The sequence below is a fragment of the Peromyscus maniculatus genome, chromosome 20, assembly GCF_049852395.1.
Source record: "Peromyscus maniculatus bairdii isolate BWxNUB_F1_BW_parent chromosome 20, HU_Pman_BW_mat_3.1, whole genome shotgun sequence".
Taxonomy (NCBI): domain Eukaryota; kingdom Metazoa; phylum Chordata; class Mammalia; order Rodentia; family Cricetidae; genus Peromyscus; species Peromyscus maniculatus.
Genome location: NC_134871.1, coordinates 58,817,265 through 58,831,547, shown reverse-complemented (window position 1 = coordinate 58,831,547; position 14,283 = coordinate 58,817,265). Strand labels below are relative to the sequence as shown.

The 14,283-nt window shown below is 48.9% G+C and overlaps 1 protein-coding gene and 1 long non-coding RNA gene across 3 annotated transcripts; both read right to left on the bottom strand.

The window, feature by feature from the left end:
* Positions 1-2,821: 2,821 nt before the first annotated feature.
* On the bottom strand, positions 2,822-7,835 carry Adm2 (adrenomedullin 2). Of its 2 annotated transcripts, XM_076556545.1 has the most exons (4): positions 7,454-7,835; positions 7,198-7,321; positions 6,157-6,494; positions 2,822-5,137 (listed from the first exon to the last, which is right to left on the bottom strand). In XM_076556545.1, the coding sequence occupies exons 2-3, from the start codon at positions 7,308-7,310 to the stop codon at positions 6,158-6,160; spliced, it is 450 nt and encodes a 149-aa protein (XP_076412660.1). In that variant the 5' UTR covers positions 7,311-7,321; positions 7,454-7,835; the 3' UTR covers positions 2,822-5,137; position 6,157. The 2 variants fall into 2 exon arrangements, with proteins under 2 accessions (XP_076412660.1, XP_042121391.1); XM_042265457.2 differs by lacking the exon at positions 2,822-5,137 and having other exon boundaries at positions 5,759-6,494; positions 7,454-7,834.
* A 5,570-nt stretch (positions 7,836-13,405) lies between these two features.
* LOC121824521 (uncharacterized) lies at positions 13,406-14,160 on the bottom strand. The gene is made up of 2 exons (XR_006066449.2): positions 14,021-14,160; positions 13,406-13,613 (listed from the first exon to the last, which is right to left on the bottom strand). It is a non-coding gene; the product is annotated as an uncharacterized LOC121824521 (long non-coding RNA).
* Positions 14,161-14,283: the final 123 nt, after the last annotated feature.

Sequence of the window (14,283 nt, the reverse complement as noted above, 5' to 3'; positions counted from 1 at the left end):
TTTCTGGTAAACTATTTGTTCCGCACTGTTAATAGTTGGCAGTTCAAATTGACATATTACTTGGGATCTATAGATAATTATCTGAAATATTCCCTTTTAAAGAATTTTGAGCAGCTGGAATGGATGGCTCAGTGGTTAAGAGCACTGCCTGTTCATTCAAAGGATCCAGGTTCAATTCCCAGCACCCACATGGCTGTTCACAACTGTCTGTAACTCCAATTCCAGAGGATCTGACACCCTCACACAGCAGGCAAAAACCAATGTGTATTAAAAAAATGAATAAATCTTTTTTTTTTTTTTTTTTTGGTTTTTCGAGACAGGGTTTCTCTTTGTAGCTTTGCGCCTTTCCTGGAACTCACTTGGTAGCCCAGGCTGGCCTCGAACTCACAGAGATCCACCTGCCTCTGCCTCCCGAGTGCTGGGATTAAAGGCATGCACCACCACCGCCCGGCTTAAAATGAATAAATCTTAAAACAAATAATTTTTGAAGATACTCCCTGATTATTGCCTAAAATTACATCTAAAAATCCTATAGAGATTGTTTTTAATGGCTCTTCAAAAGGTCAAGGAGCTTATGTTTTATATACAATATTCACATGGTACACACACACACACACACACACAAGATTGTATTCACTCTGGGTTATACAGCTCAACCCTCTAAACTTGCCATAATCAATCAGCTTTTATTAGATGCTTCTCAGCCATTGAATGTTTTAACTGACTCTGCTATTTATTTAAATTTGAATGACAGGTTATTGGATGGACTTAAGGAAGCATCAGAGTCTTCTAGTCATGATGGGTAGCTTCGGAACCCCTGTTTGTACTTCTTTACCCAAAATGAGCATCCCTAAGGAATTAAGGATTAAAGCTCAACATTAACTGACCTCCTATAAAAATTAGCACATGAAGGATTAAGATGCAGTGAGAATGGAAAGGGAGCTAATGAGAGGAAAAAGAAATACTGCAAAAGGATTGTGATCATGGAAAGGATGTGGTGGAAGGAAACATTTGGAATGAGGTCCTTGAGAATGGAGTCTAGTTAACAGTTGGAATGGATGGGACATGCGTGGTTTGGAGACAGACATGGAAATGGAGATAGACACAAAAGTGGGGGAAAAGGCCTAGTGTACTTCTTCAGCTCAATTTCCTTGCTTAAAAAAAAAATCAAGGAGCCAAATGAGCCAGGTGGCAGTGGCACACGCCTTTAATCCCAGCACTCGGGAGGCAGAGGCAGGCAGATCTCTGTGAGTTCGAGGCCAGCCTGGTCTACAAAATGAGTTCCAGGAAAGGCGCAAAGCTACACAAAGAAACCCTGTCTCAAAAAATAAAAAATTATGTGGACTAGGTCATATTACACCCATTTTGCTCACAGCAAAAATAGTAGAAGAAATTAATCATAGATGGTTGAATTGAGGATGGCTTTCATCTTCCCTCATCCACTGTTAGCTATTCTTATAATTCTCTTATGCTTACCTGTATTAATTAGGGTAGCTGTAGAGGCAATGTATTCAACCTTGTCCTCTTTTACAGCCACTATTTTTTTCTTTAAAAAAAAAAATTAGGAGGGAGCAGATGTTGGGCACACAGTGGTCCTTGTACTCACAGAGAAGCACTAAGAGAACCAGGAATGTTAATCATTTATCTCAATGGAGGAGATAAAAATCAAATACCTTCATTCCATCCAGAAAGCTGAGAGTGGATTTTGTTAATAACCTGGTGACCTTTTTGTTATCTGTGGCAGAACACCTCACCCTAATTTCCCAGGATGGTTATTCCAGACTCTTCCCTCCCTAGACCGTTACCCATCCTTAGGGGAGATGTCACATGTACTTTATATCCTGCTGACCTCTATGCTATGGGTCAGAAACTACCCTAGATTCTAGGTCTTTTAGCCATGGAGCCCACCCTCATGGTCACATGTACTCTGTAAAAAAAAAGACTTTCTATGTAGTCACACCTTCAGCTTTATTGTGCACCTGGAATTGGACTGATTGGATGGATGATTGTTGCCTGGAAACCTTTTTCCAAATTGTCCTGTTTTTTTTTTTTTTTTTTTTTTTTTGGTTTTCGAGACAGGGTTTCTCCGTGTAGCTTTGCCTTTCCTGGAACTCACTTGGTAGCCCAGGCTGGCCTCGAACTCACAGAGATCCGCCTGCCTCTGCCTCCCGAGTGCTGGGATTAAAGGCGTGCGCCACCACCGCCCGGCTATGTCCTGTGTTTTAAATCTGCTGACAGTGAACTGCCTGGCATTAGACTCCCCAAAGTCTGATCCAGGTTGACAAAGTCAATCTGAACTGTATTGTCATTCTTATCTCTTTGCAGACCACTGCCTACACTGACACCTGCAGGGTCCCCCCTCACCACCACCACCCCAGCTTTAAACACCTCCATGCCTGCAGGCATCTCCTTCTGATAAGGCTTGCAGTTCTGAGCCTTACTCTAAAGCATGTGATTCCCCACATCTTTATTTTTTTTTTTTCTTTTCGAGACAGGGTTTCTCTGTGTAGCTTTGGTGCCTGTCCTGGAACTCACTCTGTAGAGCAGGCTGGCCTTGAACTCACAGAGATCCGCCTGCCTCTGCCTCCTGAGTGCTGGGAATAAAGGTGTGTGCCACCACTGCCCGGCGATTCCCCATATCTTATCCCAGGAAGAAAAACCTGTTGAAGAGCATCTATAAATTATAGGTGAGAAGAAATCAGTGTAGGCTGTGGATGCAGCTAAGTGATTAGGAGCATGTATCAAGGCCTAGAACCAAGGTTCAACCCCACTACTGCAAAAAATGGGGGGCAAGGGAGGAAGAGATCAGACTTGTTAAAATGATAAGACTTTATTTAAGGCTGCCACAAAAGGGGAGTGAGATTGAATGTAATGGAGACTGATGGAAATTTACCACTAAGGGTTGCAGTGGTCCAAGTCGGAAGTCGCTGAGACATCAGGAATAGGAGGGCTCTTGGGAGACCGCGTCACTGGATTCTTGCTGGAGGCAGGCAGGTGGCCAGCTATCAGGGTGGAAGAGAGGCCTCTCCACGGGCTGATTTGGGGATTTTGTTTTGCAGTGGTGGGCTGTCTGAGGTCTGGCAAAGAAGGGTGGTGGACTTCTGGGGAACGGGCTCACATGGACCAGGATTTAAAACACTTGGACACTCTTTGTTTGTTTGTTTGTTTGTTTGTTTCAAGACAGGGTTTCTCTGTGTAGCTTTGGAGTCTGTCCTGGAACTCGCTCTGTAGACCAGGCTGGTCTCGAACTCACAGAGATCCGCCTGCCTTTGCCTCCCGAGTGCTGGGATCAAAGACGTGCATCACCACTGGTCTTGGATACTCTTATAAAGAGGATCCAGCAGACAAAAACAATTTGCCTGGGCCATGACAAGCCTGGAGCAGGGAACAGGGCAGCTGACATCTAGGTGCCGTGAAGGTGAGAGTCTTAGGTTAGAAGCTAATTGAGTTGATTCTACATTCAATGGGTGCCCTATGCAGCTGTGCTGGGCCACCAGCAACCCCGGCACTGCTTACAAGGTAAACTGCAAGGAACCTTTTCTTAACTGCCTTTTTGGTGTGTGTTTCTCTCTCTCTCCAGTGAAAGTCGGCCCTGGGAGGCTGAACTCTCCGGCGTGTCCTGTGTGCTCCATGCTCAGTGAACATTGGCCAGGCAAGGGTTCCTTGGAGAAAGCTAGAGCCGTGACCTTCAAAGAGATCAAGGGCAGGTCCTGGTGCCTGGATAGGTTCTTGAGGAGAGTAAGACTTTTAAGTGTGAAAACAGCCAGAAAGTGGCCGTGGGGGTGCGTTGGGGGAGAGCTGTCCTGCCACTGAACCTCTGCATGGGGGCACCAGGAGGTAATCAAGTGTAGCCAAGCGCAGTGTGAGGTTGGCACCACACCAGATACAAGGGTCATGACTGGCAACCTCCTGACGCTGCACAAGATGCCAGTGGTCCTCCCCCTTCACGGCAAAGTTCTGAGGCTCAGGAGCCTTGGCCACGCCTGGGATTCTAGAGGTCAACCTGCAAGAGGTCTGGGTGTCCATGCTGGAAAGATGCAAAGTACCAGTGAAGAGAGGTATGGGGGCGACAGGAGGTGCTCCCGGAAGAGGAGGCGTCTTGTGCTGAAGACTCAGGAGAAGTTCAAGGTTGGACCTTGCCTAGGACCCAGGGTACCGAGGAGGGTCTTGGCAAATTTGGGTCTAGAAGACCCAGTTTCTGTCGGGCCTCAGCTTGTTTTGACTCCTCACCTTTACTCCAGACCTCATGGTTTGTCTTCACTGCCCACCTACCTTTACCATTACCTTTCAGTGGACACAGGACACACCATTCAGGGGTTGGCATCAGGGGCCTCTCTAGTCCCCATTCACACGCCTGCCCGCTGCTGTTGGTTAACCATAGCAGCCCATACCTTCCGTGAGCACAGAGACTTGACACTTCTAAATCCTACAGCCCTTGCTGTACCCTGACCTATCCTGGACTTTGCTGGTTTCTTCCAGGCAGCCTGCCTTTCCTGTCTTGCGAGGCTCCTCAGCACACCACCTCCTATTACAGTTCCGGCCTCTCTATGCACGGAGGTCTCTATTCTAGCAGAGCAGGGACCGAGCTAAGCTGTGCCCACGGGGCTTATCTTGGAAGGAAGACGAGTTACCTGAATTATACAAACCCTGAGTGAGCACAGGGATAGGGGGATCTAGAGGGGTATTTTTAGGATGCTCCTAACTGGGGATCATCTCTGGTCACTTAAAAGGTAGGCCTGACTCTGAGCACGAAAATTGTAGTCACTGGAGCATGTTGCTGAGCTCTGCGTGGCTACCTATAGTTCTGGAGTCATGAAGTGCTCCTACCAGGGAGGCATCGAGCGGGGTGCTGGGAAGCACAGGCAAGTGCTGTGAGTAGTTGCCAAGGAACAACTCTTTTGGAACCCTGTGTTCTGACCGGACAATTGCAAGGTTTGGGCGAAACAACGTGAGCAAAAACCCTGTACCAAGTACCTAGTTCCAGGTTATGACTGATGCCCGCCCCCACTTTTTTTTTTTTGTTTGTTTTTAACAGAGTCTTTGTAGCCAAGGCTGGTCTTGAACTTGTGATTCTGGGTCAGTTTGGTTCTCCTCTTGATTGCCATTTGCGGTCCATCTCCCGTTCTTGGACTCTTGGCTGGGAACAAAGGAATAAGCCTGTCAGACTCCACTGTCCCTACTCCTGATCCTGCTGGGTGTCCCCACGGGACCAGGGGTGGGTAGGATGTGGAGACAACTTTGTTTAAATGCCTCCAGCTTTCCTGAGATAGGTTTGGGTCTTGTTTGTTTTGTTTTTCTAATTTGGGGTAGTTTTGTTGTCGTTGATGATTGGGTTTTTGAAACAGGGGCTTGCTATACAGCCTAAGCTGGTCATAAACTTGTCATCCTCCTGCCTCAGTCTTCTCAGTGCTGAGAGTGCAGGTGTGTGCCACCACCTCTTGCTCAGGGGTAGATCATACCAAGCCCTTTTGAGATGGGACGCTTTTGTCTTATCCCCCTGCCCTGGCCTGAGGATAAGAAGGGTTGTCTCTGCTGTACTTTATCCCAGAATGTCCCAGGAGTCTCCAGTCACCACCGTGGCCTGGGCTCCAGGTTGGCAACAGCCCCTTGGAAGGTCTCTGCTTTCCTGACGCTGGTCCTAGGGACCACAGCCTATAGCTCCTCCTTCTGCCCCTCCTGCCTCAGGATAGGAACAAGGAAAAGTCACCATTCCAGGTCAGTCACAGAAGAGCAAACGGTACAAGAGAGTGGCCACAGCTTTAGCTCACAGCTAGGCTTTAATTCCCAAGGGGGTGGGGTCAAAGGGGCCGCTCTAGCCTTTCTCCTGCTTGGTTGTGGGAGGGGCTATGTTTAAGACTCTAGCTTTTGCTCTATTTCTTTAGACACACTCCTCCTTTCAAGTTCTCTGTGGCTTGAGATACTGTCACCACTCCGGCCAAGCATCTGTTCCCCGAGTGCGCACAGTTCTGGGAGGCACAGGCCCCCGATGGTGCAGCGGTCTAGATCCACGTATCCTCATAGGTTTAGGTTTACAGTATCCAAAGCCATGAGGAATCGCTGCCAGCAGGAGCTCCAGAGACCCGGGCCAGGCTGTGGAGCTCGGCTGCAGCTCTGGGATTAGAGTACAGCACTCCAGGTGGACCATTCAGGACCCACCTCAGCCATAACTGTGGGGGCTGCTGGGATCCACGGGAGCCGAGTCTCGCCGGCCAGCTGGCCGGACCAGCTGCCACAAGCGGTGACTGAGATTCTGCACTTGGCACGTGCCCAGGACACAGCCCACCCGCAGAAGCTGGGCGTGGGGTCTTCGAGGTTCCAAGTGTCGCTGGGGACCTGGGTGTCGTGAGCCAGCACCTTGAAGCAGATGAACCATAGCAAGGGTCGGGTTGCCCCTTCCCTGTGGCTGGGGGGCGTGATGAGGCTTCCAAACTACAGGCCGGAGTGAAGAGTGTCCAGGCTGCAGGCCACTGGAAGGAATCTTTGCTGGGGATTCTCTGTGGAAGCGGGAGGAAGCTGTGAGCCCGGTGGCCGGGCAGAGCCTCCCAAAGGTCCCTAATCCCACCTACTTCTCTACACAGTCTGAAGGCCCTGGCAGGGGAAGCCCACAGCTTCCCTAAAAGCCTGGCCTAGGACCAGGGGAAGCCCAAAGCCTGACCCCCTGTCTCCGACCTGAAGACTTCGGAGAGGAAGCCCATTACCCTTCTGAGCTTACTGGCAGCTTGGCCATCTCCATAGCCCAAGTCACATGTACCATTAGCAGCCGCTCAGGGCAAAGGTCTCCAAAGCAGTAGGCTCTGAGGGCCACTGCTCTTAGAATTCAGAAAGACCTCCCTGGGTTCTTCCCCAGAATGCCTCCGGTCTCCTTGGCTCCAACAGCCCTTTAGTCTAAGAGGCTATCCCACCCACCCGCATCTATCTCTCTCTCTCTCTCTCTCTCTCTCTCTCTCTCTCTCTCTCTCTCTCTCTCTCTCTCTCTCTCTCTCTCCTGTGTGTGTGTGTGTGTGTGTGTGTGTGTGTGTGTGTGTGTAGGGTGGGACTAACTAGCCCAAGCAGAGAGAAGCAAAGGAAGGAAAAGTCCCCTTTCTTGCCTTTCTCGGGCAACACTGAAGCCGGGAAGGTGGCCCTTGATCTGGGAGACGAACTCTAGAAAACTTATGTCCCCACGAGGAGGCTGGTCCACACCTGGTACTCACTCACCTGGGTCTGGAAAGCTTCAATCCCCTGCTCGGGCCGCCAGACTGCGTGCCCGGGAGCAGGTAGAGGAGGCTGATGCAACCGAGGGTTACCGTGACCATCAGGAACTGGGCCATGGCGGGCTGAGCTGTGGAGGAAGAATGCGGTGAAGCCGGCAAATGGGGTGGAGGAGGGCAACTTTAGCCTGGAGCCAACCCTCTTCACCCACCAGTTGGGGAGTTCTCAGCCCGGGGGGCTGGGGGCGTGGGAAGATTGGTACCTGAGTCGGTTGTGGCACAGGTCTCGGATTTTAGAGACAGCAGGCGGGGCTGGGGTCTGTTGGGAGATCCGGGAGCACTGAGTGGAACTCAGGTCAGGTCGTGGTCTCCTGGGCTAGTTCGCCTTCTGGGGTCCAGCGGAAGACCAGTTTGGGAGGCTCTTCCAGCGCTAAGTAGGCTTTGAAGCTGAAGGCGGGGCCCGCCGCTGATGGGGCGGGGCGTCCTCCACCGGGGTGGGCTGCACTCGCCAAGTTCTTCTGGCAGCTACTCCTGCCCAGCAGGAACCAGTAGAGCCACAGGGGGGGTCACTTCGAGGGGTCCACCCCTGCTGGGAAAGGCTCAAGAGGTGTCGAGGACCTCCTATCCTGACTCCGGTTACTTAACTCCTAACTTCAGTGTGCGACAAAAATCTCAGAGATGAGTGGGGCCCCAGTGACCCACCGGGCTGAAAGGTGAGTGCTTGAAGTAGAGGTGTGTTCTGACCCCAAGGGCATCGACCTGTCACCTCTTCAGGAAAGGCAGGAGCATGACTTGGTTACCCAACATCCATCCCCAGGAGATAATGGCAGATTCCCGATGACTGCCAACTTGTTTCCCAAGACAGGTGTCCTCTCATTATCAAATACTGTAATATAAGTACAAAGTGAGCCCCTCCCCCACCACAGCAGTATTCTGGGTGAGAGACTCGTTCCTCTAATCTGCACACAATGTTCTCTGTATGTGTTACACACACATGCACAAACGAGTAATATGTGTAAGTATGTGTAAGCATAAAGGCACTCTTTCTTATGGTTGGGCATGCATGATGAGCTTCCACTGCCCAGCATACCGCCTGGCATGAGATGCTCTTTTTTCAATCAGCCTTTTTTCCTATTGTGGTTGGTACTGGAGAGTGAGCCAGGCAAGCACCTACCCCAATTACCTTATTTGCCTTTGTGTGTACGTCGGGTCTCCGTAAGCTGCTCGGGACCCTCTGTAGCCTAGCGAGGGCTTCAACTCAGAGTCTTCCTGGTTCTGCTTCTTGAACAGCTGGGATTGCAAGTCTGCACCCTGCGTGCGCCTAGCAAGCAGTCCTTCTTTTTCTCCTTCTTCTTCTTCTTCTCCTCCTCCTCCTCCTCCTCCTCCTCCTTCCCCTCCTCCTTCTTTTTACTTGTTTTTATTAAACTTCAGTGTACAAAGTCATGGATTTCATTATGACAACCATCTACCCATAATGGATTCTGCGCCAGTGGTTCTCGGCATCTTTGTCAGCCTGGTGGACTTAAAAAAAAAAAAAATACCTCTAACACTGCCATAAGCATTCTCTTCCTGAAAGAACATTTCTGTGTCCATCTGTGTCTCCTCTTCTGTCTCTCCCTGTCCCTCTGTGGGGCTTCCCCGGGACTTGGTCACTCTGTCCCTCCTGCTGAACACACACGGATGCTCAGTAAACATTTGCCAGATGAGCCCATCAAAGAGAGTTGAATGTAGGCCATGCTGAAGATCTGGCTTTACCTCCTGAGGAAAATTGTAGCAGATAATCACCTGTTTGCTTATTTCCACCAGTTGTGGGAAGAGTGGTTTTTGTTTATGTTAGAAAAGAACAGTGCTCAGCGTGGCAGTGGTGCCTATCTGTAAACCCAACACTCAGGGAACGGAGGTAGGGGGAATCATTAGTTTAGGACTAGCCTGGGCTACATAGTAAGACCCTGCCCCCACCAAAAAAAAAAAAGAAAAAGAAACAAACCAAGGCCCGGGAATGGACCTTTGTAGTAGAGTGATTTTTCTATGTGTGTAAGGCCCTGGAGTTCCTTTACACCCCTCTCAAAAATAAAAAGGTGACTCTAACACAAATAAACATGGGGCTGAGGCAGGTGCTAGGGAGTCTAGAAGGAAGGGAAGGACGCTGGGGTCACAGGACAGGCAGGTCAGAGCAGAGAGAAAGTAGACAGGGACGCGAAGGAACGTGAGGTTGAAGGTCTGTACACAGCCCTTCTGTTTGGTAGAGCAGGAAACTGTGGAAGAGACTGTAAAAGAGGCTACAGTGTGGACATGCCCAGGCTAAGCTCCCTGTGGCTAGAGGTGTCTGTCCAGGAGGCCTTCGGTCTGGTGGCCCTAAGCGGGAGGGCAGGCTGGAACAGTCTTGGGTCTTCAGGGATGGTTAGGCTCTGAGAACTATTGTAAGCATCATCCAAGGGAAGGAAGGGACGACGGTGTGACTGAGTGCAGAATCAGTGTGCCAGCTCTCGAGGGCCAGCAGGGCAGAGGCGAGAGGAGGCTGCTGAGACAGACTCGGCTCTTTAGCTGTGCCTCCTTCTCCAGCCCGGCTCCACCTTCAGCGTGTCTCCACACTGCTGCTGGCACTGCCTTCCAAGCTACAAATGCCATCATGTGATTCACCCACCAGTAAGTACAAAATACATCCTGTGAGCTGGCAAGATGGCTTAGTGGATCAAGGCACTTGCCACCAAGCCTAATAACTTGAGTTTGATCCCCAGAACCCACACAGTGGGAGCACTGACGGCTCTCCTCTGACCTCTACACACATGCCATGGCACACACAATAAAAAACTTCGTAGTAATACAATTTTTGGAAAATATCTCTTGTATTCAAAGAAGCTGAACTTTGGTTGGACCTTAAAGTAAAGTTAATAATATGCCTTGAGATCACTTAAGGCTTTTCCCCCCTGTTTTTAAAAGTGATTTATTTTTATTTAATGCATGCATATTGGTGTTTTGCCTGTGGGTATGTTTGAAGGTTATCTGATCCCCTGGAACTAGAGTTACAGACAGTTGTGTGCTGCCATGTGGGTACTGAGAACTGAACCCGGGTCCTCTGGAAGAGCAGCCAGTGCTCTTAAACACTGAGCCATCTCTCCAACCCCCCAGCCCTCCTTTTTGTTTTGTTGGTGTTGGGGTTTTTTTTTTTTTTTAAAAGATTTATTTATTTATTATGTATACAGCATGTATGACCAGAAGAGGGCACCAGACCTTATTACAGGTGGTTGTGTGCCACCATGTAGTTGCTGGGAATTGAACTTAGGACCTCTGGAAGAGCAGTCAGTACTCTTAACCTCTAAGCCATTTCTCCAGCCCGGTGTTGGGGTTTTTTGTCTGTTAGTTTGTTTTTGTTTTCTTTGAGACAGGGTTTCTCTGTGTATTTCTGGCTCTCCTGAAACTCACCTGCAGATCAGACTGGCCTGGATCTCCGCCTGCCTCTGCTGCCTGAGTTCTGGGATTAAAGGCATGTACCACCACCTAAGAGCACTTGAGACTTAACCTGCTATCCTTCTGAGAACTCCTTACTTTTTTTGTTTTGAGACAGGGTCTTACTATGTAGCCCTGTCTGACCTAGAACTCACAGAGATCTGCCTGCCTCTGTCTCCTAAATGCTAGGATTAAAAGCCCTGTTAATATATAACCTGCCTTTGGCCAGGCAGTGGTGGCACATGCCTTTAATTCCAGCACTGGGGAGGCAGAGGCAGGTGGATCTCTATGAGTTTGAGGCCAGCCTGGGCTACAGAGTGAGTTCCAGGAAAGGCTCCAAAGCTACACAGAGAAACCCTGTCTCGAAAAAAAAACCAAAGTGTGTGTGTGTGTGTGTGTATCCTGCCTTTAAAGAATGATTATAACGAACAGCCTTATATGCCTCAGATTTCCCATGCAGTCAGCTTTTACTGACTAAGCTAGGGCATAGCTTTAATCTTAAATCATTCTTCCATGCCTCTGACCCAGAGTAATGTACGTGTTGTAAACATTTGCTGAAAACAGTCAACAGTTCAAAGCAACCTTATAGTATAAGTATCTAATATAAATGTTGTAAATATTGTGTGGATATAGGTTGATAGCATTTGTTTGCAGTTTTTGTTTACTATTCTGGGCTAGTTGGGAATAGTAATGTTTCTTCCTTGTAAAAACTCTTTACAATTTTAGTAAAGAGCACCTCATTCCTTCCCCATGTGATTGACACTTTCTGTGTTCTAAAATAAATACAGAGCAAAGCCTTTTTTAGGGACAGATGGAAGACACAGGAAGAGAAGTAGAGAATTCAAATTTGAGTTTACTCTTGGTCAAACTAATCCAAGAGGAAGTATGTGTTTTCCTTCCTTAATGCATTAACTAGTACACTTAAAAAAATAAAAACCCCAGCATTTAAATTCTCTGTTCTTATCAATGTGGTTTTTTTTGTTTGTTTGTTTTTGTTGTTATTGTTTTGAGAGGGAATCTCATTTTGTAGTCCTGGGTAGCCTGGAATTTCTGATGTAGATAAAGATGTCCTCAAACTCATAGAGATCCACTTGCCTCTGACTCTCATATGCTTGAGTAAAGGAGTGTACCATCATCCCAGCCTGTCTTATCAGGGTTGTGTGTGTGTGTAATATTTAAAGTTTATTTTTACTACATGTATTTATGTGTGTGTGTAGTGAGCCACAGTGCACATGTAGAGGTCAGAGGACAACTGGCAGGAATCAGCTCAGCTCTCTACTTCTATCATGTAGGTCCTGGGGATCAAACTCAGGTTATAAGTCTTGTTGGCAAGCATTTTTACCTACTGAACCAGCTCACAAGCCCCTTATCTTTTTGTTTGTTTGTTTGTTTGTTTTGTTTTGTTTTTCGACCCACAGGTTGAGGACTGCTGCTTTAGAGAAATTTTCTTAGGGTAAAAAGGGTGGCAACTTCATCAAGAGATATTTTTTAAGGTGTAAATTTGAGGTTTGATCCTGATGGCAAGGGTTTTGAAGGACAGGAAATGACTGGGTGTGGCGGGGGAACTGATAGGGAGCAGTGGGAAGTGGATAGGTAGGTGGGAGGGGCGTTTCTCTGGAAGGAGGGTGGGTGTAGATGGGCAGGTTTGGGGTCTATCATATTATGTATTATGGGTATGCTTTTTTTTTCCCTAGGGAAAGCTAACTCAAGGAGCTGACCATATCTGAGACAAAGTAGAATCAGAAGATAAAGACCAAAAGACAACTGTACGTATCAGCAGGCCAGGGGAGTATGTTTGGGGAGTGCCTATCCATCATGGGCGAGGACCACTGTGTCACTGTGGGTCATTCTACTCTACAGGGGCATCCACCCATCCATCTCAAGTTGAGATAGTTGTGTCATCATGGGTTCCCTCTGCCTTCTTAGGTCTGTCTGCAGGATATAGATGGTTAGGATAGTACATGGCTGGGTTAGGCATGAACAGTGAAAAATGGAGGCAGCAGTTTGCAAGATGACAAGCATTTGGAGGCATGCGTAAGTGTAGTGGTCGGGTCAAAGAACAGATGGAGGGAGCCAAGGAGCCTATGGGATAAAGACAGTGTCTTCTTAGAGGAGATCTGACTGGATGAAGAAGGGAGGATCTGAGGAGACTACAGGCCCTTGAGGAGAAGAGGCCAACAGCAGGTGACCTGGGAAATGTAGGGTCAGGCATTCAACTTAGTGGCAAGAGACTTGGGGATAGATTGGACCTTTGCCAGGATCAGGGTTCTTTCAGGTAAGGAAACAGGGCCTGGTGGTTATGGGAGCCATGGGGTACAGGGCCCTAATAGTTTCTAAGAGAGCCAGCCCGGGGTTCAAGCACCAAGTCAAACTTGCCAGTCACCATGTCTTCACTTAATGGTGTAGAGAGGAGTTTTAGTGATTGACAGAAGCCAACTCAAGCAAGTTCAGATACATGTTAAGCAGAAAGGAAGATGTCACAGTCCATATCACCTGGCAGTGGCAAGGGAGAGCCAGGGCTATGTCTCTGTGCATAGAATGTTCCTGGAAGAGTCTTCTTCACCCTCCCCCCCCCTTTTTTTTTTTTTTTTACAAAAGACAGTTTCATTTTATGTGCTTTGGTGTTTTCCCTGCATGTGTGTCTGTGCGCAGTGCTCCTGGTTACCAGAAGAGGGCGACAGATCCCCTGGAATCACAGTTAAAGATCGTTGGGCGCTGGGAACCCAGCTCAGGTTCTCTGCAAAAGCAAGTGCCCTTAACTGCTAAGCTAATTCTCCAGCAGGCCCTCATGCCCTGTTTATTGTTTTGTTTGCTTGTTTTTTGACACAAGGTTTCCCAGTGAAGCCTAGGAGGCTGGACTGGACGTCGTCATGGTCTACCTGCTTCACCCTCCCAAGGGCTAGATTATACACCTACACCACCAACTGGACTTCTCTCTCTCGTTCTTGAGTTTGGTTTCAATTCATTCTCCAGATCCTGCAGGTGGAGGAAACAGGATGCTAGTAGGTAGAGGAAGCTTGCCTTTCAGTTCCCACAGAAACTAAATCCATCTACACAAGCCCCGCCCTCCGCTTGGACCTCCCTGGTCAAAGACTTTGCCTCTCCTACAGTGACCGGCCCCTGACCCATTTCTGAGTCACTGCTAGAGGTCTGGCTAACCCCCTGACCTCCAGGGTGGTCGGACCTGCCAGGAAGGTGACCCACGCTGGGACATGCTGCAAATGTTTTTTTTTTTTTTTTTTTTTAATGCAGGTGTCGGACATCCCACCCACCCCAAAGTGAAGTCTCTCCCTTGGCAGCGTTTGAGGCGAAGCCCTGGCCCCCCAACTTGAACCTCTAGTTTGGGAGACGAGCTGGACAAGGCCCGGTCTCCAGTGGCTTACTTCAGCCCAAGTGAGCCGGAGCCTCGGGACCACGCCCCTAGCCCTCGGGATTAGGATCTCCTAAGGGTGAGTTCCAGGCCTCTTTTCATTCCGGGGCTTCAGTCTGGACGAGGAAATATGCCCTGGTCCTGACCCGTGTCTCACTCAGGTCGAAATGTCGGCTGCGGGATCGGGGTAGCTGACCCGCCCCGGCCGCCGTCGGCTTCACCCGCCCAAAGGGTTGAGCTGGTCCTTGAGCGTGAAGTAGTGGGCGGAGCAGCGCT

Excerpts from the sequence above, each read along its gene's own strand:
- Adm2 (XM_076556545.1), bottom strand. The coding sequence starts at position 7,310 with ATGGCCCAGTTCCTGATGGTCACGGTAACCCTCGGTTGCATCAGCCTC. Across the intron at positions 6,495-7,197 it reads TTGAAGCTTTCCAGACCCAG|AGAATCCCCAGCAAAGATTC; the intron begins GTGAGTGAGTAC and ends CCGCTTCCACAG.